The sequence below is a fragment of the Danio rerio genome, chromosome 21, assembly GCF_052040795.2.
Source record: "Danio rerio strain M-AB ecotype USA chromosome 21, GRCz13ab, whole genome shotgun sequence".
Classification (NCBI taxonomy): Eukaryota; Metazoa; Chordata; class Actinopteri; order Cypriniformes; family Danionidae; genus Danio; species Danio rerio.
In genome coordinates, this window is record NC_141041.1 from 45,005,705 (window position 1) to 45,021,822 (window position 16,118).

Below are 16,118 nucleotides of genomic sequence, written 5' to 3' on the forward strand. Positions count from 1 at the left end.
AACAATTTCATGAATGATTTACAGAACTATGCATGTTGGTTCAGTTCCAATATGTTCTGCAATATTGCTTACAGTTGTGCACAGCTCTACCCAAAGGACATTTATAGTATGTTTGTTGTAAATAAGGGTGTATTTATTCTTTTGCACAATGCTGTGAATAAATCCATATGTATACGCAGTAAAAATGTGAAACATACATATTCAGTGTCTTGTACTCAGATACCTCACTAAATGCAGTGATGTCTAACTTTACTGTAGTTTTCAAACGACTGTGCAAAAGTATCTAGTGCTGTTTTGAGCATTTTCAGGAAGTGTCACCAAAATCTGACTGTTTTGCATTGGAAAACATTTACAGAGTAAACTGCCATAATAATAACATGACAAAACCATTTGACTATCTTGTGTCAGGACTTTTCATCTTGATGATACTGACACTTTCATTGACATCAATACTTGCTTTTGAGAAATGAGTTATCCATTTTGAGACACGCGTTTGCAGGTTATCAACTAGGTTTTGCAGTTTGCACTAATTGTTTTGAAAAATGCATTAACTGTTGTGGAAATGTAAATAATATTGTGAGAAATGCACCAAAGCCAGTGAGAAAAACTTTAGTGAAGTCATGTGTAACGCAGGTAATTCCATTTTTATAAGTGATAAATTAAAGACATTATCATAAAACCCTAGTGACAAAGTATAGTAGGCAGCTATAACATTTTTGTCAATGGCATAGCACAAATAAATATTATTTATAGAATTAAATAATTTATAGACTATTTTCCACTGGCTATACAGTCAAATTTATTTTCAAATTTGTAGCACGAGTTAACAAGTCAAACACTAAAGCGTTTAAGGACCAAACACAACATACCGGTAGTTGAGTCCTGAAATCTTTTGTGTGGGGCAGCCAATAAAAAGAAGTGGAATCGCAAACATAATGCTTATGAAGACTGCTATCGTACACATCGCCGCAGAGGACCTGACAGTCAAACCCAGTCTGCGTAGAATAACCCCTCCAGCCATTATGCCAAACATGGCTGAAGGAATATTGATACCACCTGTGAATAAACAGACAGACAAAAACAGATATAAAACAACATTTTTCACACACACACGCTCACACAAACATTTGTATGCATACATCTGATAGTTTGGGTGGTATTGTACAGGTTGACAAGCCCTAAACCACAGTACATGCCATTCTAAATCCCACCGAACAATACACAGTGAAAGATGTTACTCTCAGACAAAAAGCATCAATCTTCTTTTATGTTTTTTTCCCAGGTCTTAGCTTTTGAATGAGAGTGAGTTTAGTGACATGCTGTATTGTGTGCGGATTAGCAGTGGTCAATGAGTAATTCATAAGGTAGAAAAAAAAGATATGCTTTCACTGGCCGCAAACACATAGCACCTATTGTTGGTTTCTGAAAGAGCTAAATATTTTCTTCTTGTATAAACACCTCAAAAAGGTATGCTTACATTCACAGAAAAAAAAAGCTACTGATGCTGTCACTGGGTTCCTTTGGGTGGTTCCCCTTTAAAATACACTCATTTGTATCTAAAGGGTCCCTATTAGTACTTTATATTGCACACTTATATTCACACTTTACTAGGTACTAGTGATGGGCATTCATTCATTCATGTGGTAAGCAAAATAATATTGTGCCAAAGGGAAAAACAAGCTTATTTTGCTTACCCCATTGGCAGAGTATTTTGCTTGTTTTAAGGTAAAAATTACTTAATATTAGCAGATTATTTCTTAAAACAAGACAACATGTTTTGCTTGTCAAGAAAATTCTTCTCGAATTAAGAATTTTTAGGTATTTGGACTACAAACAAGACAAAAAATCTAAGAAAAGCATTTTTTGCAGTGTTTGTATTACAGTATTTGTCTTATGTGAAATCACTGTCCATTGAAACTGTAATCCCCTTTTACTTGTCTTTGATGTGTTAATGGAAATAATGAACTCATTCTCTCATTGACTGTGATTTGTTGTGACTACTTGAATTTTTATTCAGCTATTTAGTTTTTAAAAGCTAATGAATCAAACTAAAAAGTAACTCGCATTACATTTTCAAAAAAGTAACTCAAATATTACTTAATTTTTAAAAGTAATGTGTTATATTTACTCGTTACTTAGAAAAGTAATATTATTACATAACTTGCGTTACTTGCAGTGGTGGAAAGAGTACTGAAAAAATCATACTCATGTACCTTTACTTGCTCAAAAATGTAGTGTAAGTAGGAGAAAAAGTATCTGGCATAAATATTTCCCAAAGTATGAGTAAAAAGTAGCCATATTAAAAGTACTCCAGACTAGAGAGTATTGAGTATTACACTGTGAAAAGCTAATGCATTTACATGCAATTTGTGCAGGGATGTGTAAACATAATATTATGTAGTGCAATTGGTAATTATTTAAGCCCATCTGGCGAATTCAGTCATCATACAGTAAACATCCGCCATCTTCTCATCATTGACATGCAGTCTATACAGTCGCTGGGTCATTGTGTGTAAAGATTTTGGACATCTTCCTGGATACGTATAATACTTTCAAATGGTTTGCCCATGTCTTGAGATTGTTCAATATGGTGCGATTTACTTTCTATGTGTGATTTAATTGGACGGGAATCTTAGGACTGATTTGTCTACTCAGCCTGATCTCACGAGAAAACGTAAGTATTTTACGTTTTGCCAGTTTAGTGGCTAATTCGTACGAATTCGTACAAGTTCAGTCGTACGAAATGGTACGATTTTAAAAAAGGAGGCGTGGCACCTGACCCCACCTCTAACCCCAACCGTCATTGGGGGATAAGCAAATCGTACTAAATTGTACGAATTAGATCGTACGAATTCATACGAATTCGCCACTAAATGAAAAAGTTACGAATTGCCGTGAGATTGTGTTGGTCTACTTTATCCAATCTCCATAGACAAGAACAAATAAAGTGACTGCGGGATGAAGGAAAGTAGTGGAGTAAAAGTACAGATCCTACAGCACTAAAATATATACTCAAAGGAAAGTAAAAGTACACATTTTTTTAAAACTACTTAGTACATTACAATTCTCGAGACAAACTACTCAATTACAGTTACTGGAGTATTTGTTATTTGTTACCTCACTTGTTACTCATTGAAAAGGTGACATGATTTTACCTTTATGTCTGAGAGTGCATGTTACTTCCACAACTTACCCATCATGATATTGGAAAAGGAGGCAGTCCGTGCAAACTGCTTCTCTATGAATTTGCCCATAAATGTTGCCAGTCCCGCAACCATGGCAGCAAGATTCACCTGAGCGAACACTACCAGCAGGTAAATTGGGTTTCGCAGAGTCCTTAGAACAATTGTGGGAAAGCCTGAAATAATATGAGAAAGAAAATAAGTGTTAATTAAATCAGAAGAGCATCCAAAAAAGACAAGAATGCTGTCCTTTGGAACTGTTTTAGTTAGTGGTTCTTGAACGTTTCGTTTTCAGAGTCAATATTTTACAAATGGAAATCCAAATCTGAATAATTTATTCTACAAATGAACAATAAATAAAACTTAACAACTAAATTAAAAAACTCAAATGTGTCAATATTGGATGTAGCATTGGGCAAGTTCTAAAATTATTACAAGAAAAACAGATTTTTACAGAACATGACTGTTACGGGAATTATTTTTTCAGTAAAGAAAAAAAAACACTTGGCTTCTAATCAAACATCTGGTTCTGAATAAGTAGGTCAATTGTAGGATTGCATAACACAAACTTTATTTGGTTCACTAGACATTAGTGCCATTACTGCTGCAAGAAAGAATTTTTTGAATATGACCCTCATTGTTTCAATATGACTTAAATGTGGAATGACTTTAATACAACAATCCAGTTGTAATGTAGGTCATAAATATTTGTGTCGCTCATTAAACGCCAGCAATGCAATTTGATCAGATGTCAAAACGCAATGAAAGCAAATCATACAGAATGTGCAAATAAACATACTGATACAATCAACTGATGGATAAGATGGCAAACACACTTTTTAAGAACTGCGTAAGAGACACCTCTTCAATCTGGTCAGTTTCGGGCTTCTTGTTTTGTATCATTTTCTCAGTTGATGGCTCCACAGGGGCTTCTTCGATCTCCTGAAGAGAGTAAAATCCACATTTATCTACTGAAATATCACTCTGAGCATAAGATCAGTGTAGACACCTATGACAGGAATGCATGTTATCATCCTTTTTTATCGTCTGATAATTTTGTTATCTGATATATATATATATATATATATATATATATATATATATATATATATATATATATATATATATATATATATATATATATATATTTATTTATATATATATATATATATATATATATATATATATATATATATATATATATATATATATATATATTTTTTTTTTTTTTTTTTTTTTTTTTTTTTACTAAAAAGTTAGCACCAGCTTTCACTTGACCTTGAATATATATGTGAAGCCTGTTTTTATACTCACAGATTTGCTTTGGAATTTTGCACCAATTCTGAAAAACTCATTTTGTACAAGAACATCTAGCTTAACACTTCATGGGAGGTTAGCTTGTTCTTTAACTAAGTTGAGCAAAAAAATATGAACAGGCTGAGGCATGCTCCCCTAGGACTCATGTTTCTTTCCTTGTTTTCACTTTTTCAACATATTCTCTGTGACCCCATTATGTTTTAGGAACAATGCCAACATCTTAACTGAAACCACAAGAACTCATATTCTACTACTTTACATCAAACAAATCACCACTGATTTTTATTTACAACTCATTTTCTCAAAATCCATCCAAAAGGCTACAAATTAAATGATAACAGTTTAATTTATGCCAGAATTCATGCTATTAACTACTGGCTTATTACCAGCCTTTTTATTAAGATATTAACTATTCATTAGTAGTTATATAAAGTATGATCTTATTGTGCATCCCTAAACTTATCCAAAACCTCAACCCAACTTCTACCTTACTAACTATTAGTAAACAGCTAATTAGTTTATCACATGTTATTAAGTTTATGGTTTGTTAATATCGTGACTTGTGTCCTAAACTAAAGGTTTACCAATGAAACTAGTCTTATACGGTATATCACCTCTTTGGACATCTTTCTAGGGAAAAAAAGGTATGGCAAAGATGTCAAGGAAAGAAGGGTGGCAGCTATCAGGAATCCCAACCACCAAGCACCAATCCATCTGGGGTCACCATGTTCTAATTTGTTTTCATCTGAAATGGAATAATGGTAAAGCATTCATCAAACATCACCACAAGAAGCTCAAAGACATAGCTTTGCGCTTGCTTTTATTTCATAAACCAAGCAACGCTGGTAAACATGTTGAATCTTGAGGTCAACACATTTATTTAGAATCAGTAGCTTGTCAAAACATACTCGTTTAGACATGTTAGTATAGCTGCTGATGGATTTATTTGTAATGGCGTACGACTTGAAACATTATGTGCATATTTGAAGTTATATCATGTCATATCAAACTTACTTAAAGACATCTTGTCTATGTCGACATACAAGCGAAGCACAGCAGATGACATGATGTAGCCAAAAGCTGGTCCAATTACGGTAACTGCAAAAAGTATGCCTGTAAAAAAAAACACAAGAGTTGAATAATTCTTGAATAAACCACCATATTATGGGAATACTGTATATAATCAATGTCCAATCAAACCTAGGTAGAAGGGTGAATTCCTCCTTTCTGCATAATCGTCTATGTAGGAAATCCCAAAAGGTTGTATTGGAACACCACCAATGCCCAGCAGTAACTGGCCCAGCAGAAGTATTGGATACACTCCCAATTGAGGGTCTGTATCATTTTGACTGCATGTCGGACTGGATTCTATGTCCTGTGTCTGGCAAAGGCTCGAGTTGAGTCTGGTATCTATGTTATAAATACACTCGGTTAATAAAGTGCTTTTTCGACATATGCTAATCTCAAAGTTAACATTCTATGGAGACCCGGAAGGGAAATGATGGTGGAAAAAAAACGGTGGGAGAAAAAAAAATGGGTGGGAGAAAAAGAAACTGAAAGAAAAAAATAATAATAATAAAAAAATATATATATATATATATATATATATATATATATATATATATATATGTATATATATATATATATGTACATATATGTATATATGTGTATATATATATATATATATATATATATATATATATATATATATATATATATATATATATATATATGTATATATATGTGTGTGTGTGTGTGTGTATGTATATATATATATATATATATATATATATATATATATATATATATATATATATATATATATATATATATATATATATGTATATGTATAAATATATATATATATATATATATATATATATATATATATATATATATATATATATATATATATATGTATATGTATAAATATATATATATATATATATATATATATATATATATATATATATATATATATATATATATATATATATATATACATATATATATATATATGTATATAAATATACATATATATATATATATATATGTATATATATATATATATATATATATATATATATATATATATATATGTATATATATATATATATATATATATATATATATATATATATATATATATATATATATATATGTATATATATATACATATATATATATATATATATATATATATATATATATATATATATATATATATATATATATATATATATATATATATATACAAAACATCTTTGTGAGGGGACACAAAAACACACACACACATATATATATACATATATATATATATATATATATATATATATATATACATATACATATATATATATATATATGTGTGTGTGTGTTTTTGTGTCCCCTCACAAAGATGTTTTGCGTTCCTTCGCAAAACTGTTGTTTGACAAACACTTCATGTTCACATCATGCATGTCGTATTTGCCGGAATTCTTCTGTATTTTAACATTCTATACCACTATCATCCTATCAATAAGTATTTTACCATATTTCTCAGATACTTTTTATCTTGAAAGCACATTCAAATTAATATAAAAATGTCAGCATTTACTTTCTATTCATCAAATCTATTCGGCGATCGCTGCCCTTCTAATTCAATCTCTGAATCAGTGAATGCATGTATAAACGCTGACTGATGGAAACAATCCATATGATAAACTGATCCCAGATCAGCTTCTGTACATGCCAAGAGGACCTGGGATCGGGTGTGTGTTTAAACAGACAAATACATTAAATAATAATAATAATAATAATAATAATAATAATAATAAACATGTCCTGTCTGTTTTATTTTAAACACAACTCATTTTCTCTTATATGAACATAAACAGTTAGGCTACTAAAATAATCAAATGCTTTCATCAGCCTATAGATCTGCACATTTTTAAAGTGACACACCTCTGTTATCACATAAAACAAGAGATTTATTTGCTGCTCTTCACTTGTTTGCCAACAGAGATGTCACTTTAAATGGCATGTTAGAAGCTGATCTGGGATCAGCTTATCATACGAAGCGCATCAGTCTGTCAGCACTTATACAGTACATGCATTTGCTGATTCAGAGGTTGCATATGAAGGGAGATGATTGATGCATGAATAGAAAAGTGATGAATAGACAGTGAATGTTGACATTTCTATATTAGTTTTAATGTGCTTTCAATATTTAAAATATGAAAGAAATGTTGGAAAATACTTAATGATAGGATGAAAGTGGAATAGAATGGTAAAATACAGGAGAATAACAGCAAAAATGGGTTGACATGTATAAAGTGAACAGGAAGTATTTGTCAAACAACAGTTTTGCATTCTTTTATCTTTCATCTTTCAACATCTTCGTGTTCTATATCTATATATATATATATATATATATATATTTTTTTTTTTTTTTCCTATTCATTCTTCCCACTTTTTTTTTTTTTTTTCACCCATTTCTTTCCCCCACCATCACGTCCCTTCCAGGTCTCTGTAACATTCTGTCATTACTGACCTATAAGAATTTTTCATAATAACGCAATATTTTAATGATATCTGAAAAATGAGAAACTGAATATTTGTTCACCTGATGCTTCAAATAATGTTCATAAATATATTAAAACATAATGAGCAGTTTAATCCAAGAAGAAACCCAATCGTTTTTTGTGTGTGGGATTCAGATGTTCATTCGTGTTCATTGATCAATATTAGTATGTGGAAAGCACATGAAACCTGTTCATTATTAAGTGATCATACCTCTTTCGAAGACTTAAAATAAATAAAATAATTTGTCATTTATAACAAAGGATTTTAAGCATCAGAGAATAAATATACTTTCAAAAGAATACTTTCAAATTTGATTAAAAATAATTTAATTTATGTTCTGAAGATGGACAAAAGTGTTAAACCATTTTAAAGGTAAATTTTGGGGGGTGAACTAAGCTTTAAAGTAAATTCTGGATGACCTAAAGAAAAAATGCATACTTACTGCTAATGAATTCTGTATATTCATACTTTTCGCTAATGAAGTGAGGCAGGGCAATGAGAAACACTCCCATGCTTGCAATCATTCCTCCGATTCCAATACATCTTGGTCGATGCACGCGACTCCCAAAGAAACTCACAAACACAATGAGAACTGTGTTCCCCACCTTCATTTAACAAAAGATTGCGTAACTAAATTTATTATAGAGCAGCAGTTGTACTTATACTAATGCAGTGACAATTTTATGTTAAGATTTGTGCCTGAACTTGTACATTTGCAATAAAATAACTGGTAACTAGGCAAGAACTGTTCCGCCTTCAGGCTATCAACACACAGGGTTAGCAACATTCATGCTTTTTATCCTTGCCTCATTGAAGGCTGCCAAAAGTCCTGACTTTGAACTGGAAAATCCGTATCTTTTCTCGATGGTGGTGATGGAAGCCTTCAGATAGCCCGACACCAGGAGCTGAGAAAGCTGGAGCATCCCATGACACAGTACAAAAAACTGAAACACAAACAGTCGAAGTCAGAATTATTAGCCCCTCTTTAAATTTTTTCTTCTTCTTCTATCGGCCCATACGATCATGGCCTCCCAAATCATCCCCTTCCACCGAATTGGCTCTATCACTGTCTCTCCACTCCACCAATAGCTGGTGTGTGGTGAGCGCACTGGCGCCGTTGTCCTGTGGCTGCCGTCGCATCATCCAAGTGGATGCTGCACACTGGTGTTGGTGTGGAGAGACCCCCCTCATGATTGTGAAGCGCTTTGGGTGTATGGCCATACACAATAAATGCGCCATATAAATACACATTACATTACATTACATTACAAATATTGACTAACAGAGCAAGGAAATGTTCACAGTATGAGTGATGATATTTTTTTCTTCTGGAAAAAGTCTTAATTGTTTTATTTCAGCTTAAAATCAAAGCATTTTTTTTATTTTTTAAACACCTTTTAAACACATTTAAAGGTCAAAATTATTATCCCCTTTATTTTTTAATAGTCTAAAGAACAAACCATCATTATACAATAACTTGCCTAAATACCCTAAACTCCTTAGTTAACCTAATTAACCTAGTTAAGCCTTTAAAAGTCACTTTAAGCATTATAGAAGGGTCTTGAAAAATATCTAGTCAAATATTATGTAATCATCATGGCAAAGATAAAATAAATCAGTTGTTAGAAAAGAGTTAATAAAACTATTATGATTAAAATGTGTTGAAAAAATCTGCTCTGTGTTAAACATAAATTAGAGGAGGCTAATAATTAATTCAGAAGGCTAATAATGCTGAGTTCAACTGTACAAAAAATGATAAAGATGTACAGTATGTGTTTAGTAAAAACATTTCAGAGCATTTCATAAATACTCGGTTACATAAGAAAAACAGATTACAAGAAAAATATAACAATAAAAGGATATGCAGTGAATGCAAGGAAGTGTGAAGCCTATTGTCTAGGAAATCATCAGGGTTAGAGACTGAAGTCAGCAAACTTAACACTAAACAGAGTGTTGCCAAAAGGAATTTAAAGTTGGCACAAAAATTTAATTTGTCCTGTTATTTTCTAAAAGCATTTTAAGGGTCTGGAAATTCAAATACATTGTAAACAGTGACCACACCGAGTAGTTACAGGGTCTCAGTTGTAAGAAATGATTACTCGGCCTGGTTCCCTAGGAACTAATTTCCCCCTTGACCATTTTCTTGCTTGCATTTGCATTGTCAGAAGGACTCAGAAGTGACATATTTACAGTAAAAAAAAAACTTACCCCTCAACATTGTTTAGTTGAATCAAATAAAATTGTCGGTAACACTTTATTTTGATGGTCCATTTGGGTATTAGTAGACTGCCTGCTTAATATCTGTTGATACTGCTCCTTCAACAGATATTTAACTGACTGTAAGAAACTTTGCAAGTACATGTCAATTTACACTAACTCTTGACTCCAACCCTAACCCCAACCTAACAATCTACCTATAATCTAATGGGAATTAGTTGGAATGTAGATACAATGTAACGTTTAATCAACATACAGACCATCAAAATAAAGTTTAACCAAATGTTCTAGTTATTTCAACTTACGTTAGTCAAACTGGCTAAAAATATTAAGTTATTAAAATAAGTTGAAGTAATATAAAACATTTGTTTTCATGACTTTTTGGCATATTATGTTTTTACAGGGTACTGGGTAGTGAAAAGTGGAGGATGGACGACAGCAAGTTAAAAGCTGTGTTTTCATTGTGTCCAGTGTTTTTTTGAAGATGTAATGTTCTGTTGTGAGTTATAAATCAACCGTGACAATGTGTAGCTGAACATATAATGGGTTTAGAATAGAACCTACTGCCACAGACAAATGTGAGAAGTAAATTCAACATTAACTTTCTAAATGTGTGTTTTGTAACACTTTATGATACAGCTGCTATTGTTTTGTCTTGCATGTGCTCCATCAGTGCACCCAAGATGTCACTTTAGTTCCAATTGTGCTGGATTAGATCCTGCTCTGTGGTTTGAGTTAATTTATAGTAATTCCCCTAGATGGTTTTCTTAGATCTAAAATCATACCCAGATTTCTTAGAAAAAAAAATTACTTCTGCAAGTTGTTATGGGAACTGTGAAAAGTTTAAACAATATTTAATGTGACCCTGGACCAAAGCCAGCCTTTGAGCCTTTGTTCGACATGACAAGATACAAGTAACAATCAATTTGGCTGCCCACACAACATAAACATCAAATACAGCCATTCAGAAGTGCAGCAGAATAGTGCACTGCAATCCTAACGAAATGGTGAGATTTGCAATCTAATATATATTAAACCCTCACACTCTCACTTTACTTTGGCCTAGTCCATAATTCACCAGGGGTCACCACAGGGGAATGAATCACCAATAACTCTGGCATCTGTTTTATGCAGCAGATGCCCATTCAAATGCAACCCAACACTGATAGCACACTGAACTCACAATGCTGGAAAACACCCATACACTCACTCACACATACACACTCATGCACAAATTTTACTTCATAAATGTAAGTATATGTCCCACTCCAAAACATATCAAAAGTCAATTTTTTGTCAGTATTGTATATTACTTAACACTTCATTTAGTCAAATGGCTTTTAGAGGTTTTTCCATCTATACTCTTCATGTATACAGTTGAATTCAGAATTATTAGCCCCTCTTTGAAGTTATTTTTTCTTTTCCTTTTTTTTTTTTTTACATTTCCCAAATAATGTTTAACAGAGCAAGGAAAATTTCACAGTATGTCTGATAATATTTTTGTCTTCTGGAGAAAGTCTTATTTGACTAAACCAAAAGCAGTTTTAAATCTTTTTGACACCATTTTAAGGTCAGAAATATTAGCCCATATATATTTGTTCAATAGTCTACAGAACAAAACATTATAATACAATGACTTGCCTAATTACCCTAACCTGCATAGTTAACCTAATCAACATAGTTAAGCCTTTAAATGTCAACTTAAGCTGTACAGAAGTGTCTTGAAAAATATCTAGTAAAATATTATTTACTGTCATCATGGCAAAGATAAAATAAATCAGTTATTAGAAATGATTTATTAAAACTATTTTGTTTATAAAAGTGTTTAAAAAAAATCTTCAAAATCTTCAAAATCTTCAAAAAATGTACACTTATGACCAGGGTCCAGGGTCACAAATGTTATTATACTGGTGCTATAGGTAACTTCTATGAAGTTTTTGCTATGAACCTGTCAGAGCTAGGTTTATATAATAATTTGATTGTTTTAAGATTGAAATGAACCACTGCACATTCATATTTATCAAGAACAAGCAAAGCATAGATAAAATATTCACATCCTCACAAAAAATACTATTGTTACTATTGCTTCTATATTTGCTTTCATGAACAGTAGCCAGCAGTGTTTACCACAAATTTATATAAAACAACTGAACAAACCTAAAGGAGTTATAAAAATATTTTAAAAGGAATATAATTAGTTTCTAAATTCATGACATAATTCTATATGAATACCCTGGTCACAGGTAGTGAAACAATAAAGGATGAAACTCTTTGTGTTGATTCTGGTTTTATTACAGACAGTTTCCTTTTTTGCTTGCAGACAATAGTCACATCATCTTACTATATACTGTAGACCTTTCAGATTTATTCTACTTGCACATCATTCTACCACATACAATAAGTACAGGCTTAGTCTACTACATAAATCTGTTAACCAATATGATACGACACACACAGTTAAATGATGGAAAGCATGATGGATTAAATTCAATTTTACTAATTTAGCGAATTGTTACTTTAAATTTGCTTTTTTATTTATTTATTTATTTTATTTTAAAAAATATCTTTAAAAAGAAGCTAACGAGCGCCAAAACATGTACACAAAATCATTAGCCCTCTTATTATGTTTTTTATTGCTCTTTAATGAGAAGATTTTTTTTCAACACATTTTGAAGCTTAATACTTTTAATAATTAATTTGATTTGTCTATCTCACGGTGACAGTAAATCATATTTTACTAATCCTTTGACTATAAGGGGGTTAACAATATTGACCTTAAAATTTATAAATTTATATGGCAGTATATCTGTACTGGTGGGGGCGTGTGTTGGCGTCCCACCAGTGACGATATACAGCCATATTGCACTGCTATGGGTGTGACTTTGCGTTTATACAACAGTTTGACAGCATAATCATGTATATGAAAAAGAAATTCAAACACAGGGTCTCAAAAATCCTTTTTTTATGAGGAACTACTTTCTTCCATTATGCATTGACATCTGCAGTTAACAGTAAGAAACCGTTGCTTTAAAACACGTCACTTTAGAGCTAGTAGCTCTCTAGCGTACTGTCTAAAATGATGACAAAACGGGTGATTTTGCTCACATGAAACGCCATCAGTCTACAGATATTTCCCAGTATTTCTCTGTTGCCATTAGGAGATCACATCAATTAACCCCAAAACAAAAGCTAAAGCAAAACAAACACTAGCAGATTACTATGGTATAAATACAGCACTACAACATACAAAAGAGAGAGAGAGATCAACTTAGAATGTCACCTATCTGTCTTATAATGATTTGATCAGCTGTAGTTTAAAATACAAAAAAAAATAAAAAATAGCTGAGTTTTTCTTCTAAACAACTATATTCTCACCTAAAAAAAAGCCTCAAACGTACTTTATGTTGTCCAACAGCTGCAAGTTTTGTCAAACTGTAGTGAGTCCATTGATCTGCTTTCACTCTTTGTGGGGGTGGAGTAATACACCAGAGTGAAAAGGCTGTAAGAGCGATGTTATTGCAGAATATCGCAGATATATCAGGTTCAAAAACCAGACAGAACTGTTGTATAATTATGTATAGCTTTTATTTTATTTTATTTATTTTATTTTTCCAAATAAAATAAATAATTTCTCCAGAAGGAAAAAAATAAAAAAACCTGCAAAAAATATATTTCTTTTTTAAACACTTTACTTGATAAATATTTGATAAAGAATTGTTGAAATTACCTTCAACTATATGATGCACATCTTGTGGTAAGCCGTGCAATATTTATTTATTTTAAGCTGTGCACCTTTATTTAAGAAGTCATATTTCTATGGATTCAATTAAGGCTGTTAGTTATATTGAGAAACATACCTTGATATTGTTGAAGAGACCCATTGATCTACGAGGTCGCGCTGTCTGTGGGTTTCCTTGGGGTTCGAATGCTGTCATTTTGTATTGTTCTGGCAAAATAAAAGTAAAAATAAAAAGAGTTTTCCTCAATAACACAAAAAGACATCCTTAGGGCATTCTCTGTTATCGCTCTTTTCAACGGTAATCTAGAAAAATAAAAGCTATAATCTTTAATTACCTGCAAGTTGTTTCCTGCATGCTATTTAAAGCAGAAAATGGTTGCATTCTTAAACTAAAATAGCACTATGCGTACATCATTTTCTGATGTAGAGTAGACAGCTATTTTAAAGATGACATTTTAATGATGATATATATTTAAACTCCAAACATATGTAATAAAAATATTATGTAAACTTTAAAGCGCTTGGCTGCCTTCTTTAAAATTATGCACCGTTTACTCCACAGATGGTTCTTGTGAATTGGCAGAGAAGCTGAGTGATGTCATTGAGCAAGACTTTACTCAAAATGGGTCTTTGTCTTCGCAAAGTCTGTTCTGGTTTTGATTCAGCACTTTCAATTAATCTTACTCAGCAACAAAATAAAAGTATTGTCAAGAGTGTGTCCAATTTTAAGCACAGTTTCTTTTATTTTTACATGTTTCCAATTAAAGAGCCTAGTGAAGAATATCTGGAAAAGTTGTTTTAAATAAGTACATTAATTTCTCTCCAGAATAAAACAAATATCCACAATAATATAAACTGCATACGTATTCTCAATCTTAAGCACATGAACTAGTCCAACCATGATTTACTACTATCACTAGTGCTATTTCACAGTTCTCACATTTCCATTAGCATGCAAGGAACACGTGTTCATGAATGAACAGAATTGTACTTACAGCTGTGGCTGAGACTGAAGAGCTGGAGAAAGTCCACATTACTTTCACTTGTGGGAAGTTAAGAACTTTTTCTTGGGTGGAGTTTAGGATTGTGCAATCTCAGTTTTGGATGCACGACTGATGAAGAAAGAAAGAAAGAAAGAAAGTACAATTATTGCAATTTACTATATTACTGTTTTGCACCAAAAGTGTTTACATTGTTGGTAGCAATTTACAATAAGGTTTTTGTGTTTATTAACACACAATGAACACAATGAACAATACGTTTATTACAGTTTTATTTTATTGATGTTTGTTAACAATAATTAATAAACATAAAGTCACAGTGCATTAACTGACATTAACAAGTACAAATTTGAAATTTAATAAATCATTAGTTGACATTGAACTAAGATTAATGAATGCTGTACAAGTGTTGTTCATTCTTAGTTCATGTTAATACATTAACTAACATAATTAATCAATGTCTTACATTTGAAAGCAAGAAAGGATCTCTCAAACCAATCAATAAGTCATTAATTGATCAATCACAATGTTTGCAAAATTATGTTAAACATATGGTTAATGCTGCACACACAGAAGACTTCACAAACTTCAAAAAAAAAAAAAAAACACACACAACGTGAGCAATACCCCAAGACAACTAGCAGGTGGAGACAAAGTACATTTTTAACCCTCAATTCTTTAAAAAAAAAAAAACTTTACATCACCTATATCTCCCTACAGTATATGACACAGTGGCATATTATTATTCATTTTAAAGATATGTTTGTGTGGCTGTGAGTGTGTTTTAATGGGCATCCATGTAAGAATGTTTTAACAATATTTTATGAAATGATTTTTGTTTTTCTTATTTTATTTTCCATGTAGTACAAACTGTTTTAAAAAGTCTATCTTTACAAATAAAATAAAACAGTCAACTTTACCCTAGAAAATAGAGTTGAGATCAAAATTAAGTATAAACATAAATCAATGTCTAAACAATAAAATAATGTGTATGAACGAATAATGTAATGTCCACCATTTAAAGTTCAACAAAAACAAACAAACCGGGATATGTATACTATATATAATGTAATCTTCATCCTTCACATATTAAAGAAA

General features: G+C 31.5%; 1 protein-coding gene across 5 annotated transcripts in view; it reads right to left on the bottom strand.

The window, feature by feature from the left end:
• Positions 1 to 15,078, bottom strand: part of slco2b1 (solute carrier organic anion transporter family, member 2B1) — a 34,846-nt gene extending 19,768 nt beyond the window's left edge. The window contains exons 1-10 of one of the 5 annotated variants that reach the window (XR_015519718.1): positions 15,015 to 15,049; positions 14,138 to 14,226; positions 8,870 to 9,007; positions 8,506 to 8,668; positions 5,700 to 5,909; positions 5,514 to 5,612; positions 5,114 to 5,244; positions 4,019 to 4,124; positions 3,194 to 3,358; positions 176 to 1,056 (exon numbers count right to left, since the gene is read on the bottom strand). Coding sequence is in view for 2 of the 5 variants with exons in the window: in NM_001037678.2 (NP_001032767.2) it covers positions 870 to 1,056; positions 3,194 to 3,358; positions 4,019 to 4,124; positions 5,114 to 5,244; positions 5,514 to 5,612; positions 5,700 to 5,909; positions 8,506 to 8,668; positions 8,870 to 9,007; positions 14,138 to 14,215 (1,277 nt within the window). In the remaining 3 variants the exon portion in view is untranslated. 5 annotated transcript variants of the gene reach the window in all.
• Positions 15,079 to 16,118: the final 1,040 nt, after the last annotated feature.